The sequence below is a fragment of the Hyperoodon ampullatus genome (assembly GCF_949752795.1).
Source record: "Hyperoodon ampullatus genome assembly, chromosome: 3".
NCBI classification, from domain to species: domain Eukaryota; kingdom Metazoa; phylum Chordata; class Mammalia; order Artiodactyla; family Ziphiidae; genus Hyperoodon; species Hyperoodon ampullatus.
The window spans coordinates 43,127,914-43,144,506 of record NC_136916.1 but is presented as its reverse complement, the minus strand read 5'-3'; the positions used below and the strand labels follow the sequence as shown (position 1 = coordinate 43,144,506).

The following is a 16,593-nucleotide window of genomic DNA, read 5'->3' as shown; positions in this document are numbered from 1 at the left end:
CAGAGAAAGAACTTATGAAGGAAGCAAATGGGGAAAGGACTTCAGCTGAAAGTCTGCTCTGATAGGCACTGTGAAGTGCATATTATGTACTTTTGGGTTTTTTTTTTCTCCTTATTGTGTTAAAATACACACACATAAAACTTGCAAAAAAAAAAAAAAAAGGTGCTTAGGAACACCTGTGGGAATGACCAGATGCCCGTACTTTTCCCATCCTTCACCTCCAGTCTTTGGTCAACCACATGATTCCTCAAACCAGTCAGAGGCCCAATCAGCAAAAGAATCCAAGCTGTTAGGAAAAGACAACTTAGGTCAAAGAGCCCTAAGGGTAGGGATCTGCCAGTAGACCCCAAATCCTTACCTGCAAGACTACAGCCTGGTAGCCACCAGCCCACCACTTCTGTCCCCCGGGGCTGCAAAGAGGGGCTGGCTGCAAGGAGTATGTGTCTATCCAGATAACAAGTGTGAATGCCAAGGAATGGTAAGGACTGAAAAATTACTCATCTCTTCCCTTGGCATTTATGTAATTCTCCCTTATAAAACCACAGTGTGTACTTTTATTCTCAGCCCAGAAATGAAGATAAGCTGTATGTAAGGGACAGTAAAATACAGAGCCATTATTCTTCATTCCCCTTCCAAATGGGAAGTAATGTTTGATTTTGAGATATATTTAATTTTTTTTAGTTGGGGAAGTCCTATCTCACTTTTAGTAAAATATGTGTTCTAGAAAAGTCATGAGCAACTAAATCCTATTTTAAATACTCTAGGAAAAGGGAAGAATAAAAACAGTGAGTGCATCAGGGTATGGATAATTCTTCCCCCTATCCCCCCCCACCAAATTTTATACTAAGAATCCATTATTCATCAGGAGTTAGGAGTAGAAAACTAACATTGATTTGGTGCTGGGTGCTTTATAGTCACTGTCTTCACAGGAGCTACCATTGTATTCTTAGAAGAGACCTCCATAAATTCATGTTTTCCCCGTCCGTATTTTCATAAATTGGGTTTTCTCAGGGTACACCTGCATTACGTTCCAGGTCGTGGGCACACAGCATTTGCCGCATCATGCTGCTCTGGAATGCTTAAATACTTAGAAACTGAAAGACACATGGCATGAGGAGTGTAAATCCTTCCTTGCCAGCATCTTGCATCTCAGCTTCTTCAGTGGCTTCCCACCCCTCCCTCTCCAGTGCACAGCACATTAAAGCAACCCTCACTTGGTCCACATACCCCCTTGGCCACCGTGCCTTTTTTTTTCACCCCTTGCAATCTGGCTTCTACCCCCATTACTCCACAGAAAGATCACAAGTAATTCCTCTTGCTAAATCCAATGGTATTTTCTTAATTTTTTTTTTTTTTTTTTTTTTTTGTGGTACGCGGGCCTCTCACTGTTGTGGCCTCTCCCGCTGCGGAGCACAGGCTCCGGTCGCGCAGGCTCAGTAGTTGTGGCTCACGGGCCTAGCTGCTCCGCGGCATGTGGGATCTTCCTGGACCGGGACACGAACCCCCGTCCCCTGCATCGGCAGGCGGACTCTCAACCACTGCGCCACCAGGGAAGCCCAGTTTTTATTCTCTTTAAATGGACTGAACAGTAGCACCATCTCCTTGAAACGCTCTGACATTGTCTTTCAAATCCCAGGACTTTCCCAGTTTTCCTTTTATCTCTCTGGTCTTTATTACCTCTGCTTCCTTTGCTCATTCCTCTCCTTCCTGCCCTATAAGCAGGGGTGTTCTTGCCAACAGAGTCCTCAATCCTGAGCTCTTGTCTATCCACCCCTTTCCTTCAAGGAGGCCATCCTCCCACCTTTCTCCCGAGGTTTTCTCAGCTGTCCACATTCCACATCATCTCTGCATCCTCTGAGCTTTTGTAGCACAGTCTATGCCCATCATGTAGGCTGTCGGCCACCTATTTAACTGTGTCCTATATATGTCATGTCTGTCTTACCAGTCAGAATGTGAACTTTGGAGGGCAAGGACTGAGACATTTCTCAGGCATTCCTGCAGTGCCTGCTTCAAGCATCATAACAGGTGATATAACCTGTACAGAAATACTTTGCAAACCATAACGTGCTAAATAAATATAAGAGCTTATTTTTATAGTATAAATTTAATAAAGTCTTTAATGAATAAAAAAGGAATTCTTTTTGGTCAAAAGCCACCAGCTAACCAAACAGGTAAGATGTGTCTGTTCTTGGCTCAGAGGTACCAAATCCAACACCAAAATCCAACTTTGTCTTTTCTTGTTTTTTTTTTTTTTTTAAAGGAACATTTAGAAGACTTTGAGATGCTGTCATTTTGGCTTTCCAATACTTGTCATTTCCTCAATTGCCTGAAGCAGTACAGTGGAGAAGAGGTAGGATTGCCTGCCCACTCTGTGTTCTATGCTGACTGCCAGTCTCCTACCTCCTCATGAGCCAGAACTCACCATAGGAGTTAGGAATTGGGATGCCCAGCTCCAGGGGCAGCTTCTGCTCCAGCTGGCTTTCTCACTCCCCCCTTACCCAGGAGACCAGCTTCACATCACCAGCTGAATGGAAGTCACAGGCAAAAAAACTTCTAGAAAGAAGTATAGACCTCGGGCATGGTACTAAGCCTCAGTTTTCTTGACTTAAAATTCATGAGGTAGATTCTGTGATTTTTCATTTTCCTTCTGGTTGTAAAATTCTCAAGTTTTTAGTATTATCACTCTAAAATACAGCTGTTAGTTCAACATGCCTGTTTCTTCATAGCTGTTCTCACTATGAGATTCTGATTGTTCCTCCATAATCTGCAAATCCTTTGCCATTCTGACTCTGCTTTCAAGGGGCTGACATCATAAAGAAGCTCTTCACCTCCAAGTACTCACAGAGCAATATTTCATTGACCTAAGATAGCAAAAATGGCTTTCACGGTTTTCATTGCTCTGCAAAATGGTTATACCATTTTATAGTCCTACCAGTAGTATGTAAAGGTTCCAGTGTCTCATACCTTTACCAACAGTAGGTATTGACAGACATTTTATTATTTATTAGTCTCATGGCTCTAAGATGATACTTTGTTGACTTAAATTGTAATTACTTGATCACTAGTGAGGTCAAGCATCATTTCATGTGCTTACTAGTCAGTTGGGTTGCCTTTTAAATTGCCTACTCACATCTGTTCTCCATTTTCCTCAAGGGTGATTATTTTTCTCATTGATTTGCAGGAGTTCTTTACATATTATGGGTAGATTGTGGCTTATCTTCTACTTTTCCTTATGGAGTCCTTTGTCAGACACAATTTTTGAATTCTGATGTACTTAAACCTATCAGTCCTGTTCTTTTATGATACCTGATTTAATGTCTTGTTCAAGAAATTCTTCCCTACCCTGAGATCATAAAGTTATTCTTTCTTCTAAACTGATAATTCAAATTTAGAGATCATAATTATGCTTTTATCCAAAATTGGTATGATTATTTGTCCCAAGTTGACATGTGAGGTAATTTTCTCATATCTTCTTCCATGTGGATAGCCAGTTGTCCCAATGGAGAGAAAGTAAAATAAAATATAAAAATAACCCTACTGGTACTATTGAATAAAAGGAGAAATAAGTAAAGAAAATCCAACCTCTAACCAAAAGGAATATTGGGGGAGGGGGGGAGACCAGCCCATTTAAGACAAACTGGCATCTGTGAGGCTTTAATGGGAGGCATTATTCAACACCATTTTTAAAAATCCTTTCTTTACCCCCTTCTGCCATGTATACAATGTTCTTGTCCCTGTCTGAGTGGATTTTAATTACTGTATTTTTATTTCTAAAATTTCAATGGTTCTTTTTCACTTCTGCCTTTTATAATGTCCTATTCTTAATTTTTTTTTCTTTTATCTCTTTGAACATGGTAAACATATTGTATTAGTCTCCTTGGCCTGCTAGCACAGACTAGGTGGCCTAAACAACAGAAATTTATTTTCTCATAGTTCTGGAGGACAGAAGCCCAAGATCAGGGTGCAAGCATGGTTGGTTCACTGGTGAGAGCTCACTTCTGGGCTTGCAGACAGCCACCTTCTCACTATGTAGTCACATGGCCTTTCCTCAGTGCATGGGGTAGAAAGAGAGATTGAGCTCTCTGCTGTCTCCTTCTGTAAGAACACTAATCCTATCAGATCAGGACCCCACCCTATTACTTCATTTAACCTTAGTAACTTCCGTAAAGACCCCATCTCCAAATATAGCCACCCTGGAGGTTAGGGCTTCAATATATAAATTTGAAGGGGGGGACAAATATTCAGCCCAGAACCCACATTTTAAAACATTTCAGATTGGTCTATACTCTAATTATAAAGTTATGAATCTCATTTATTCACCTACCAACCTCTTACAGCAGTTTATTTCCTTGGGTGCTTTGCAGTTTTTTCTATGAGCTTCCATGGGAGTTGTTTTCCAATGTAGTCTAGCTCTGGAGGCACATATTTGTCAGGGAAATAAACAGGACAGTAATGTTTACAGTTGACCCATCCTCACATTCAATCAACTGTGGATCATGTGGTACTATAGTACATATTTAGTGAAAAAATCTGCATGTAAGTAGACCCATGTAGTTCAAACCCATGTCATTTAAGCATCAAGTATAGTTAGTTATAGAAAATAAAGGCTACCACAAACGTCAAGAACTCATTCGATATAAATCAGACATTAAGTTTTAAAGTATAGGAGTTATAGTAGAAGCTTATTATAATATCATTAGTAGAGACAGTATTTTAATTTTCTACATGTCTACATTATTCTAATATTTGTATTCAAAATCACTTCCAGGAATTCATGAAGAATAACAGTCTACATCAGAATAAGAATTGCTTGAACAATTTTGACCTTTCAGAATACAGACAGATTCTTAGTGATGTGGTTATACGAATATATCATCAGTTCATTATTGTAATGGAAAATAACATTCAACCAATAATAGGTAAGAAAAGAATCGATGACCAAGAGATATTTATAATGACATTGAGACCTTAAAACAATAAATCTGGTGCACGGCATGTGTAATTGCAAAGAACATAATTTTAAAACAAGAAGATTTACTGATGTAAATATCCACTTTTTTATTCTTTGATTGCTAAAATGATTACATATATAAAAGTACACAGGTCATAGTTTTCTTTCTGTAAGGGGGATCCATCCTGAAGGGAAAGACTTGGGAGAACTGCTGCTACTTATGTGGCTAATCCTGGTTCTTAGCCAAGTATTTTTGAAATTCTAAAGCCTCACTCAAATTCTTGTATACTTTCTTCAGTTTTCTGAAATTTAAATACTTTAGGCTTTAAGTAGTTCCAGACCGTGGGTTGTCACGCTAACCAGCTCTCTCTCCTGTGAAGTTGAAAGAAGAGGAGCTGTTGCCCTGCTGTAGATGACGGTTCATCCCCATCCAGCCCTAACATCCTGGTGCTCCCCAGCCCTCCATTCTTCTGCTTCCTCTATCACAGCTATATCCACACTAACTCGTGTGGAAAATCTCCCACCTCCTGAAACAGACACATGAGAGCAGTGGAAATGTTCTCTGGGTGTCCCCACTGTGTGTGCAAGAAAATCTTCTCGTTTTTCTCCATAGTGCCAGGCATGCTGGAGTATGAGAGTCTGCAGGGCATTTCCAGCCTGAAGCCCACAGGCTTCCGGAAGCGGTCATCCAGCATAGATGACACGGATGCCTACACAATGACCTCCATCTTGCAGCAGCTGAGCTACTTTTACAGTACCATGTGCCAGAACGGCCTGGACCCCGAGATCGTGAGGCAGGCAGTGAAGCAGCTCTTCTTCTTGATTGGGGCGGTCACCCTGAACAGCCTCTTCCTGCGCAAGGACATGTGCTCTTGCAGAAAAGGCATGCAGATAAGGTAAGACCCATAAAGCACCACTAATCCCGGAGAGACTGGCCAGAAAGGATGCTCTTAAAGTCCAAGGCCACACACTCTGCCCTCCCTCCACAAGAGCTGCACTGCTGGAGGGTGTGCAAGATGACTCTTAGAACCTTGGAAATGTCAGCCATCTGATACCAGGCCCTCTTCCCATCACTCTACCCCACGATAACTTGACGGTCTGGCAGAATGTCTTCTACTAAGAACTAGTAATTGTGTATTTTAAATTCTGGCCCTCTGTGGTTATCATATACTCAACCAGAATTTATTGACCACCACTTCTGTGACTAGCACTGCTGGTGGGGGACACAGGAAACAGAGGAAAGGGTGATTTGATCCCTGCCATTGAGAAGCTAAATGATGATTCAAAACCACTAGAATTAAGTCACAAACAAGTGGTGAGGGAAGTGCTTCAGAGAGGAGAAATTATCGTGGACAGAAAAGTTAAAGAAGCCTGAAAACTGTGTGTGAGTGATTAAAAATGGGAGAACATTTCAGGCAGGGGAATGAGTGGGCAAAGGCACAGTGGTAGAACTGAGTGAGGACCATCCTCAGGCAGGAGTAAATAGCTCTGTCTAGATTAAGCGGAGGTTTGTGTTGGGAACAACAGGTCCGCAGTAGAGTGGTAAGTTGGACCCAGACTGGGAGGGTCTGGAATGCCAGGCCAAGCACTGGGAGTTCATCCTGTGGACATGGTCATCCAGTTTTGAGGTGTGTTGACTTCTCTTTGTCTCTAAACCAAGGAAACACAGACCATTAGCTATTGTTTGAATTAACACTGTCACATTATTAGAAAGCATATAATATGGGATAGATATTTAAGATTTTTATAATATGTGCAGGGATTTGACACCTGTAGGTGATAGGAGAACCTGGGATGGTGATGATGGCAGTGATACAATGAAAAGTGACCCAAAAAAGTTTATTAAGCCAAGAAATAAACAAGAGGCATCCATTACATCTTTTTAGCATTAGAGGTGGACATCCCTACAAATCACTGTGGCAAATTCTCATGATACCAGGTTGTCGTTTTCAGATATGAGGGAGTATTCAGGAGGACTGGGCTTTTTTTCCTCTTCATTGAGAGAGGAAAGACTTCTGTTTATTTCCCGAGCACTGAGCAGATGCCCTGTAGCCCTCTGAGGTAGGATTCAGGCCTATTTAAAGTAAAGCCATAAACCTCATGTGCCACCAGAGTCTTTGCTAAAAACTCTCATTCCACCAGTAGGTCCCCAAGTTGAGTGAACATCTGTCCCCATAGGTGCTCAGTATTTTCTCCTCTCACCAATTGAAAGTGCTATTAGAGAAGTACTGACTTTCCAGTGTGTTGGTCTGAGTAAGTAGTACATGCATTTAAGAGGCATTCATTCATTCAGATATTGACTCAGCTCCTGCCATAAACAAGGCGCACCAGGATTTACAGTGACTTTACTATGACAACACAAGCAACACAATAACAAAATATGAACACAAGTGGAAAATCAAAACCACAGAAAAGAAAAACATAAACAGTAGACAGAGTAGCTTGAAAACTGGCTCTGGGCTTTCTGACTGCCAGGAGAAAAAGCCAAACGTCATAGCTCTCTGGTCTCATCTGGTTTGGTGAGGCAGACCAGTTCCTGGGAAGATATAAAGATTTCCTAGTATGTAATTCTTTTTTGTGCGTAGTCATGAATTGTAAAAATATTATCTCATGTGGAACTTTATCTCACCATCTCCACAATAGCATTTTTGCTGCAAGTTCCACTGTGGCTGTTTTGCCCAGCGATCTTTGATAAGAACCTAGGTAGGGGTCCTGGAGACGGAGACAGTTCTGTTAGGAACCAGAATAATGTGGCCCAACTACAAACATTGCTTGCTGGCCTGAGGGAATTTGGGGGGAATACGAAAGGCATTGACTTGGGTCTTGAAGGACAAGTAGGATTTCAGCTGACCCAGAACCAGAGGAATGAACACAGGCCTCAGTGAAGGAAAACTGAGGGCAGGGTATGAACAGCCCCCTTTGAAAGGAGCACCAGGAGCAATGGGAGGACCTAGAAAGATGGGTTAGAAGGACAAAGCAGAATGCCAGCATGAGAAATGCATGCTTTAGTCCCTCAGGAGTGGCAGCCACCACAGATTTTTTTTTTCTTTTTCAATTTCTTTAATAGTTGTAGGAATATTGAGGTTATATATTTTACCTTAGATGAGTTTTGGTAGTTTTTGGTTTTCAAGGAATTGGTCCACTTCATCAAAGTTGAGTTTATGTGTGTAGAGCTGTTCAGAATATTCCCTTGTTATTCTTTTAATTTCTGCAGAATTTGTAGTGATATCCCCTCTTCCACTCCTCTGTGGGTAATCTGTGACTTCTCTTTTCCTTGGTCAGTCTTGTTAGAGGTGTATTGGTTTCACTGATTTTTGTCTTTTTTTTTAATTTAATTGATTTCTGTTACTGTCTTTATGATTTCATTCCTTCTGCCTACTTTGCATTTATTTTTCTCTTCTTCTTTTAGGTTCCTAAAGTAGAAGCCTGGATTATTGGCTCTGAGGCCTTTCTTTTCTAACATAAGCATTTAATGCTATACATTTCTCTGTAAGCACTACTTTAACTCTATCACACAAATTTTGATATGTTATATTTTCATTTTTGTTCAGTTCAAAATATTTTCTAATTTCCCTCGAGTCTTACTCTTTGACCCTTGGATTATTTAGAAGTGTGTTAATTTCCAAGTGTTTAGAGAGTTTCTTGTTACCTTTCTATTATTGATTTTTAGTTTAATTTCATTGTGCTTGAAGAACATACTTTGTCAGTCAAACTCTTAGAAACAGAAGGTAAAATGGTGGTTTCCTGGGGCCGAGGAGAGAGAGAAAAAGGGAGTTGTTCATTCAATGGATGTACAATTTCAGTTTTACAAAGTGAAAATGTTCTGGGAATCTGTTATACAACATGGTGCATATAGTTAACACTACTGTACTATGCACTTACAGTAGTTCAGATGGTAATTTTATGTAATGCGTTTTCTACCACAATTTTTAAAAAAATCTCAAGGTACATCCAGGTTAACATATACCATAGATTGTGATACTAGAATTACCAACCATCCCACTTTGCCCAAGACTTTCCCAGGTTTATTTTTATTTTTTTATTTTTTATTTTATTTATTTATTTTTACAACTTTATTGGAGTATAATTGCTTCACAGTGGTATGTTTCTGCTTTATAACAAAGTGAATCAGTTATACATATACATCTGTTCCCATATCCCAGGTTTATTTTTAAAATACAAACATAAATATTTTGGGACTTCCCTGGCAGTCCAGTGGTTAAGTCTTCACACTCCCAGTGTAGGGGGTATGAGTTTGATCCCTGGTAGGAGAACTAAGATCCCACTTGCTGCATGGCGTGGCCTAAAAAACAAAAACAAAAACTTATAAATATTTTTACATTGAAAAAAACAAACTTTGTATGATTTCAGTTATTTTTAAATTTGTTAATATTTGCTTTTGTGACCCAGGTCTGTTTTTGTGAATCTTCCCCATGCAGTGGGTTGAAAAGAATGTATATTCTGCTTTTGTTGGGTAGAATGTTCTATAAATGTAGATCACACCCAGTTTGTTGATGGTGTTTTTCATTTCTTCTAGATCCTTGCTGATTTTCTGTCTATTAGTTCTACTGATTATTGAGAGGAGTGTTGAAGTCTCCAACTATAATTATGGAGTTGTCTATTTCTTCTTTCAGTCTGTCAGGTTTTGCTTTATGTATTCTGAAGCTCTGTTTTTAGGTGTATACACACTAAGAATTGTTATGTCTTCTTGGTGAGTTAGCCCTCCTATCGTTATGTGGGATCTCTCTTTGTCCCTCCCTGGTAATTTTCTCTGCTTTGAAGTCTACTTTGTCTGAAAGTCTACTTTTTATTTGGATCAGTGTTTTCATAGTATATCTTTTTCCATCCTTTTGCTTTTAACCTATCTGTATCATATCTGAAGTGAGTTTCTTGTAGGCAGCATATATTTGGGTCCAGTTTTTTGTTTTATTTTTTCATCCAGTTTGACAGTCTGTGCTTCTTAATTGGGGTTTTTAGACCATTTAAATTTAATGTAATTATTGGTATACTCAGATTTAAGTCTACCATTTTGTTGCTTTCTGTTTGTTCCTTCTGGTTTTTGTTTCTCTGATTTCCAGTTTCTGTCTTCTTTTGGGTTCTTTGAACATTTTTGGTACCCCTTTTAAATTTATCTATTGTGTTTTCACTGTATCTCTTTGTATCTTTTTTAATGGCTGCTCTAGGAATTACAGTATACATACTTACCTTTTTCAGTCATTTTAGAATCAGTATCTTATCACATTAAGTGGAATGTAGAAACCTTACCATTACATAGACCCCTTTCCCCTCTTTGCTTGTTGTCTTATATATTATATCTACATACATCAAAAACTCTGCCAGACAATGTTATAATTTTTGTTTTAAACCATCCAACATATTTTAAAGGACTTAATAGAAGAATAGTCTATTGTATTTACCCAGGTATTTATCATTTCTGTTATTCCTTCATTTCTAATGTTTCAAGTCTCATTTTCCCTCCAAATCTCATTTCGATTTCATTTTCCTTTTGCCTGAGGAAATTATTTTAGTAGTCCTTTTAGAGCAGGTTCACTGATGATAAATTCCCTTAGCTTTCTTTCCTCTGAAAATACCTTCATTTCACCTTCATTCCTAAAGTGTATTTTTATAGGCTACCAATGTCTGGGTTGACAGTCCTTTCTTTCATCAGTTTAAAAATGTTCCACTTTTTCTGGCTTCCATGGTTTCTGATGAGAAATGCACAGTCATTTGAATTATTATTTCCCTATAAATAATGCATAGTTTTTCTCTGACTGAGTTCCAAGTTTTTTTTTCTTTGTGTTTAGTTTACCACAGTTTGATTATGATGCATCTGGGTGTGGATTTCTTTGGGTTTAGCCTCTTTGAGCTTCTCTGAACTTCTTGACTCTAGGTTTGTGGATCTCACCAAATGTGGCATTTTCAGCCATTTCTTCAAATGTTTTGTCTGCATCACACTTTCTCCTTTCCTTCTGGAATTTCAATGACACAAATGTTAGACCTTTCATTATTTTGTTATCCCTAAAGTTCTGTTCTTTGTACTTTTCAGATTGAATAGTCTTTATTGATCCCTTGAAGTTTACTGCCTCTTTTCTCTGCCATCTATATTCTGCTCTTGAGCCCATTCAGTGAGTTCTTTTGTTTCAGTTATTTTTCAGTTGTAAATTTCCATGTTTTTGAAACATCTTCTGTTTCTTTTCTGAAGCTTTCTATTTTTTCATGTATTTCAAGATAGTTTGTCCTTACTTTTTGGAGCATTTTTGTGATAGCTTCTTTAAAGTCTTTGTCATATGATTCTAACATCTGTGTCATCTCAGAGTTGATACTATTAATTGCCTTGTTTAATGTGACTTAAGATTTTCCTGGTTTTCATACGCCAAGTAATTTTGAATTGTATTCTGGACACTTTTATTATTATATTATGAGACACTGAGTCTTTAAATCCTATGGAGAATGTTGATACTTTTATCAGGTAATCAGCTCACTTGGGTTCAGGCTCTGCAGGTTGTGGTTCCTCTGTCAGTTCTGTCTTCAAAGCCTTTGTAATGCTATTTGGTTTTGTCTTGTGTGTGACACACAGTGGCCAGTCTGAAACCTGGGTGGTGTGCAATCCTATAGTTTAGTCCTCAAAGTTTATGTGTGCTCTTGAGGGTCAGATCCATCCCTGGGCTCAGGGGTGTGTCCAAGAGTTCATAAATAACTTGAAGGGTCACTTTCCTAAGCTCCTCCTCTCCACAATACCCCTGGTACTTTCCAGATACCTGGGGATCCCCTCTTTGGTCCTCCAGACAGAAAACTGGGGCTTCACTTAACTCACTGTGTGGTGCACTTCCAGCAAATGTCCCCACCTGGGGTCAAGTGGTGAGAGGAAGAGCAAGGAGAGTTCATGCCGTCCTCTTGAGCCACAACTCCTCCAACTGAAGAAAGTTCTCCTCTCTCAGAGTTTTAATTTCCTACTGGACCCTGTTGCCACAACCATAGGACTGTTTGGGGCTTGCACATGAGAAAATGAAGAAGAAGAAAGGAAAAGGAGAAAAAAGAAAAACAGAATTTCCACCCTCTCTCAGAGCATTAGGACACCCCTTTCCAGCACCTCGAGCCAGAACTAGAGGGCTCCTCCTGGAGCTCTTTGTTGGCACCCATGCCCACTACTGAGTTTCAGGCTGCTTTGAGTTCAGGCCAATGAATAGCAGAGGGAAAGATACTGGTAAACTCATTGTCAATTTGGAGATACTTCAAATTCTGGTCTTCTCTCCCAGTCCACCTGCTACTGTTTACTTTTCAGAGTCCTCAAATAGCTGTTCCAGGCATTCCATCCAGGTTTTATAGCTGCATTCAGTGGGAGAAACAAAACGGAGTGCTCGCTTCATCTTACCAAGAACCAGAACTCCAGCCCAGAGTTTTGAGTGGGAGGATTAACATGCTCAAAATTCAGTAGATTCCCATTAAGAATCTTTGTAATAAGAACTAGTGGGACAAAATTGACAATGCAAAAAAAGTGGGGGGGTAACCAGTGCAAGAGATGTTATCTCACACTCATTACATCCCTATAGAATACATTAATTCAGCATTATTGTCCCAATGTTATAACCCATGGGGAGTTGCTAATCTGGAAGGTCAGAGCTGGAACCGACCTTAGAGATCACCTAGTTCAACACTCAATTTTTTAAACAGCTTCATTGGTATATAATTTACATGCCATAGAGTTCACTCATTTAAAGTGTATAGTTCAGTGGTTTTTGGTATATTTACAGAGTTATGCAGCCATCACCATAATGTAATTTTAGAACAGTTTCATCACTCCAGAAAGAAACCTTACACCCAATTGCAGCCACTCGTATCCCCTACCCAAGTCCCACTGGGGAGTCCCCTCCCCCTCAACCTAACCAACAACAAATATATTTTCTTTCTCTATAGATTTGCCTATTCTGGACATTTTAAAAATAAATGGAATCATAAATATGTTGTATTTTGTGACTGGCTTCTTTCCCTTAGCATAATGTTTTCATAGCTCCCCCCTGTGGTAGCATGTGGCAGTACCTCACTCCTTTTTATTGCTGAATAATATCCTATTGTATGGATAGACCACAATTTGTTTATCTATCCATCAACTGGTGGACATTTGGGTTGTTTTCTTTTTTTGGCTATAATGATTAATGGTGCTGTGAACATTTGTGTATGATTTTTTGTGTGGACATGTTTTCAGTTCTCTTTAGTAAGTACCTAGAAGTGGAGTTGCTAGGTCAGAAGGTAGTTTTATGTTAAACATTTTGAGGAACTGCCTAACTGCTTTCCTTAGCAGCTGTACCATTTACATTCCCACTAGCAATGTATGAGTGTTCTCAACACTCTTATTTACCAAGAGAGGTTGAGTAACTCTCCAGGCTCACACAACGGATTGGTGGGATTAAAACCCATGGCTCTTAACTCATAAACCTATGATAATCAGCGACAGAAACAAGAATAAAAACCCCAGTGGACTAAAAGAAATCCTCTACCAATTGAAAATTTTCTGCTAATTTGGGAAAAGAGATCAAACAATTTTTATACCAATGTAAGTCTTCTCTTCAAATACCACTATGATTTTTTCCTTTAATATATTTTCAATCTATTATTAAGGGTACTTGAATAGATTATAAATTATTGTAGTCACTGTTCTTTGCTCAGATTTTCTCCAAAGTTTATTGCTGTTATGGCCCCTCACCCTAGACCATCATGATCCTAAGAACCATGAATCGTGAGAGCTGATCATCTGGCCCAACTCTGTCTTGTTACAAATAAAGAAACTGCTGGGCTGTAGTCCTAAGGATCTCAGTGAGCTCTGGTACCATGCTGGGACACACTGGAGGATTCGGCACCCTCCCCTAAAGTGTTCTAAGCAGGTCACCCCTCTTCTCTGCTCCTCTGGCGTTTACTCCAGGTGCAACATCAGCTACTTAGAAGAATGGCTTAAAGATAAGAATTTGCAGAACAGCTTGGCCAGGGAAACCTTGGAAGCTCTCTCTCAGGCAGCCTGGTTGCTTCAGGTCAAGAAGACCACAGACAGCGATGCCAAGGAGATCTACGAACGCTGCACCTCCCTGTCTGCTGTGCAGGTGACCAGCCTTGCTGAGTGTCTCCCTGATCTTCACCCACAGATCATGTAATTGGCATTGCCTTTCCTGGCTTAGCCAGCTGTGGGGTGCATCTGCATCTCTCTGTGCTCTTTGGGGAGCATACGTATCTCCCGTGGGCTGCCCTCTTATCTAACAAGCATTTATTAAATACTAACTCTAGGCCTTAAAAACATAAAAGTGCATATGACACGTTCCCTGCCCGCTATACTCACATATGTGTATGTGTGGGGAGAGGGGGTGGGAGCGGGGAAGGAGGCTGGAAATGGGGAATTCTCTTAAGGTCGTCCAATTATACACTGTCCTTGCTGCCTTCTGTGCTCTTCTCAGCTTGTTTTCTCTTTTGGAAAAAAATAACACATGGTTCCTAGAGCCAGATTATAGTCTAAAAGAACCACTTGTGGTTCCCAACTGTTCCCAGACCACTGGAACCATTATTTCATGGACAGAGTTGTCCGTTTCTGTGGCCTCACACCATCTTATGTACTGTTTGCAGATCATAAAGATCCTTAACTCATACACACCTATAGATGACTTCGAGAAAAGAGTGACTCCATCCTTTGTTCGCAAAGTACAGGTGAGATCCTTAAGGATGTGCCTTTTAATTTTTAGTATAAGACAGTGTTGTTTAATTACCATTATAGAAATTCAGGATTAAAGTACATGTACCAAATATACAAAGGAAAGGCACCCAGGAAAAGCAGCAGGAATTCTCCCTGTCAAATTCCCTGTTTTCAGAACCCATTTTCGCCCGGGTAGGAAGGGAACAAAAACACCAAAACCGTGACTCACATTCTGTGTTCCTTCAGCATGTCTTGTTTCTCATCAGTCTTCGAGTATATGCAAGGGAGCAGAGGCTGAATGGAAAGAGAGAACCTGTGTACCCATTTTCTCTTATTTTAATCCCTGAAGTTTCTTGCCCAATGAACTAGGGCAGCACTTCTCAAAGTTTGGTTCAAGGGTCCTTGGTGGGCGGGGCGGATTCTTGAGATGATTTCAGGGAGTCTGCAAAGTCTTCTTTTTTCCAAATACATAACTGTATGAGGCAGACTTTTCTTCATACACTTCAACCAAAATAACATATCCCTAGAGGTGAATGCAGAAGCAGATACAAGATTCCACCTGTCATATTAAGTCAGACATTTAAAAGAGTTACAAAATTATGAAACAATACCACTTCTCACTAGTTTTTTGATTTGTTTTCAAAAATGTAGTTGTTTTTCAATAAAAATATGTTAACATGTATTGGGCTTGTTATTTTAATGAATTAATAAATATTTAAAATTATTGTTTTAATTACTAATATGATAGATATCAGTAGTTATAACCATGTGCACAAAAGCTGTTTGGCGTCCTTGGTAATTTAAGAGTATAAAGGGGTCCTGAAACCAAAAAGGTTTGCAAACCACTGAACTAAAAAGAAATATTAATGCAATAAAAATTTAATACTGAGCTCCACTCTTGTTTGGTCTTAGAATTATGCCATGAGAATAGGTAAGAATAGAAAGTAGATGGATTTACAGTCAGTCCATCCTGTGGGAAATTAACTTCTGAAGTGAAACAGAGCAAGTTAAGTATTCATGAGAGCTGATCTGGAAAACCTGGATAAACCATTTCACCTTGGAGTTGTGCTGTTGAAAAGCCCTTTTGTGTGTTATCTCACATGATTTTGCAAGGAGTTTTTCGTTGGAGATAGAGTTGTTGTGTTTTCCTTGCTCTTGACTTCCAGACAGCCTTAAAGCAGAGTGCCCTGGTTTCCATACTCATTTTTCCTCTGGTTCTCATTTCAGGCTCTCCTCAGTAGCCGAGAGGATTCATCACACCTGATGTTGGATACCAAATATCTCTTTCAAGTCACATTTCCTTTTAGCCCCTCTCCACATGCTCTGGAAATGATCCAGATCCCCAGCAGTTTCAAACTAGGCTTTCTCAATAGATTATAGCAGGAAAAAAGAGAATAAATGCACTTTTCTTTCAAAAGCTAAATGAAGGTCAGATAGAGGGATGTGGCTTATTAATTGGAACTGGAAATGCTTTGGAATGTGATTTAAGGAAGAAAATAAGAATTCTCCCAAATGGGCCACATCTTCTCTTGCTCATGGTGATGGTGCTGCCACTGTCATCTTGTAAGAATTAACACATGCCAGCTGAGGCTGGAAAGGCCACTGCTACCTTTGGAATCTCAGCCAGCTTTTACTAGAGTTCCTGCAAGTTTTGTATTTTCTGCCAGGTGCCTCTTGTCTAGATCTATTTTGTGACAGGGGTCCACCCAGAGGGAGTGAGACCCAGGGACACAGTTTATCCTAAGTTTTCTGAAGTTCATGTGAAGCCCAGATACATTTATGAAGCCACAGATGGGTTCTAGGGCTGAGTCTTCCAAATAATCCCATTTGGCCATGGCAGTCTGTCAAAGTCCTCTCACCCCATGCCTGCTTGATGGGGGCAGAGGTGTTTCACCAACTCCTTTTACTAAAACGCTCCTGCATAAAAAAAATATTTATTTCAGGCCCCTCCAATTTTTAAGAGAATATT

General features: G+C 39.7%; 1 protein-coding gene across 1 annotated transcript in view; it reads left to right on the top strand.

Moving 5' to 3' along the window:
- Positions 1–16,004, top strand: part of MYO5C (myosin VC) — a gene marked incomplete at both ends in the record, with an annotated part of 99,201 nt that extends 83,197 nt beyond the window's left edge. Inside the window, 6 exons of the mRNA XM_079699076.1 lie at positions 2,261–2,350; positions 4,769–4,919; positions 5,565–5,847; positions 13,869–14,043; positions 14,558–14,638; positions 15,852–16,004. Of these exons, the coding sequence (XP_079555202.1) occupies positions 2,261–2,350; positions 4,769–4,919; positions 5,565–5,847; positions 13,869–14,043; positions 14,558–14,638; positions 15,852–16,004 (933 nt within the window). The remainder of the gene's footprint in view (positions 1–2,260; positions 2,351–4,768; positions 4,920–5,564; positions 5,848–13,868; positions 14,044–14,557; positions 14,639–15,851) is intronic.
- Positions 16,005–16,593: the final 589 nt, after the last annotated feature.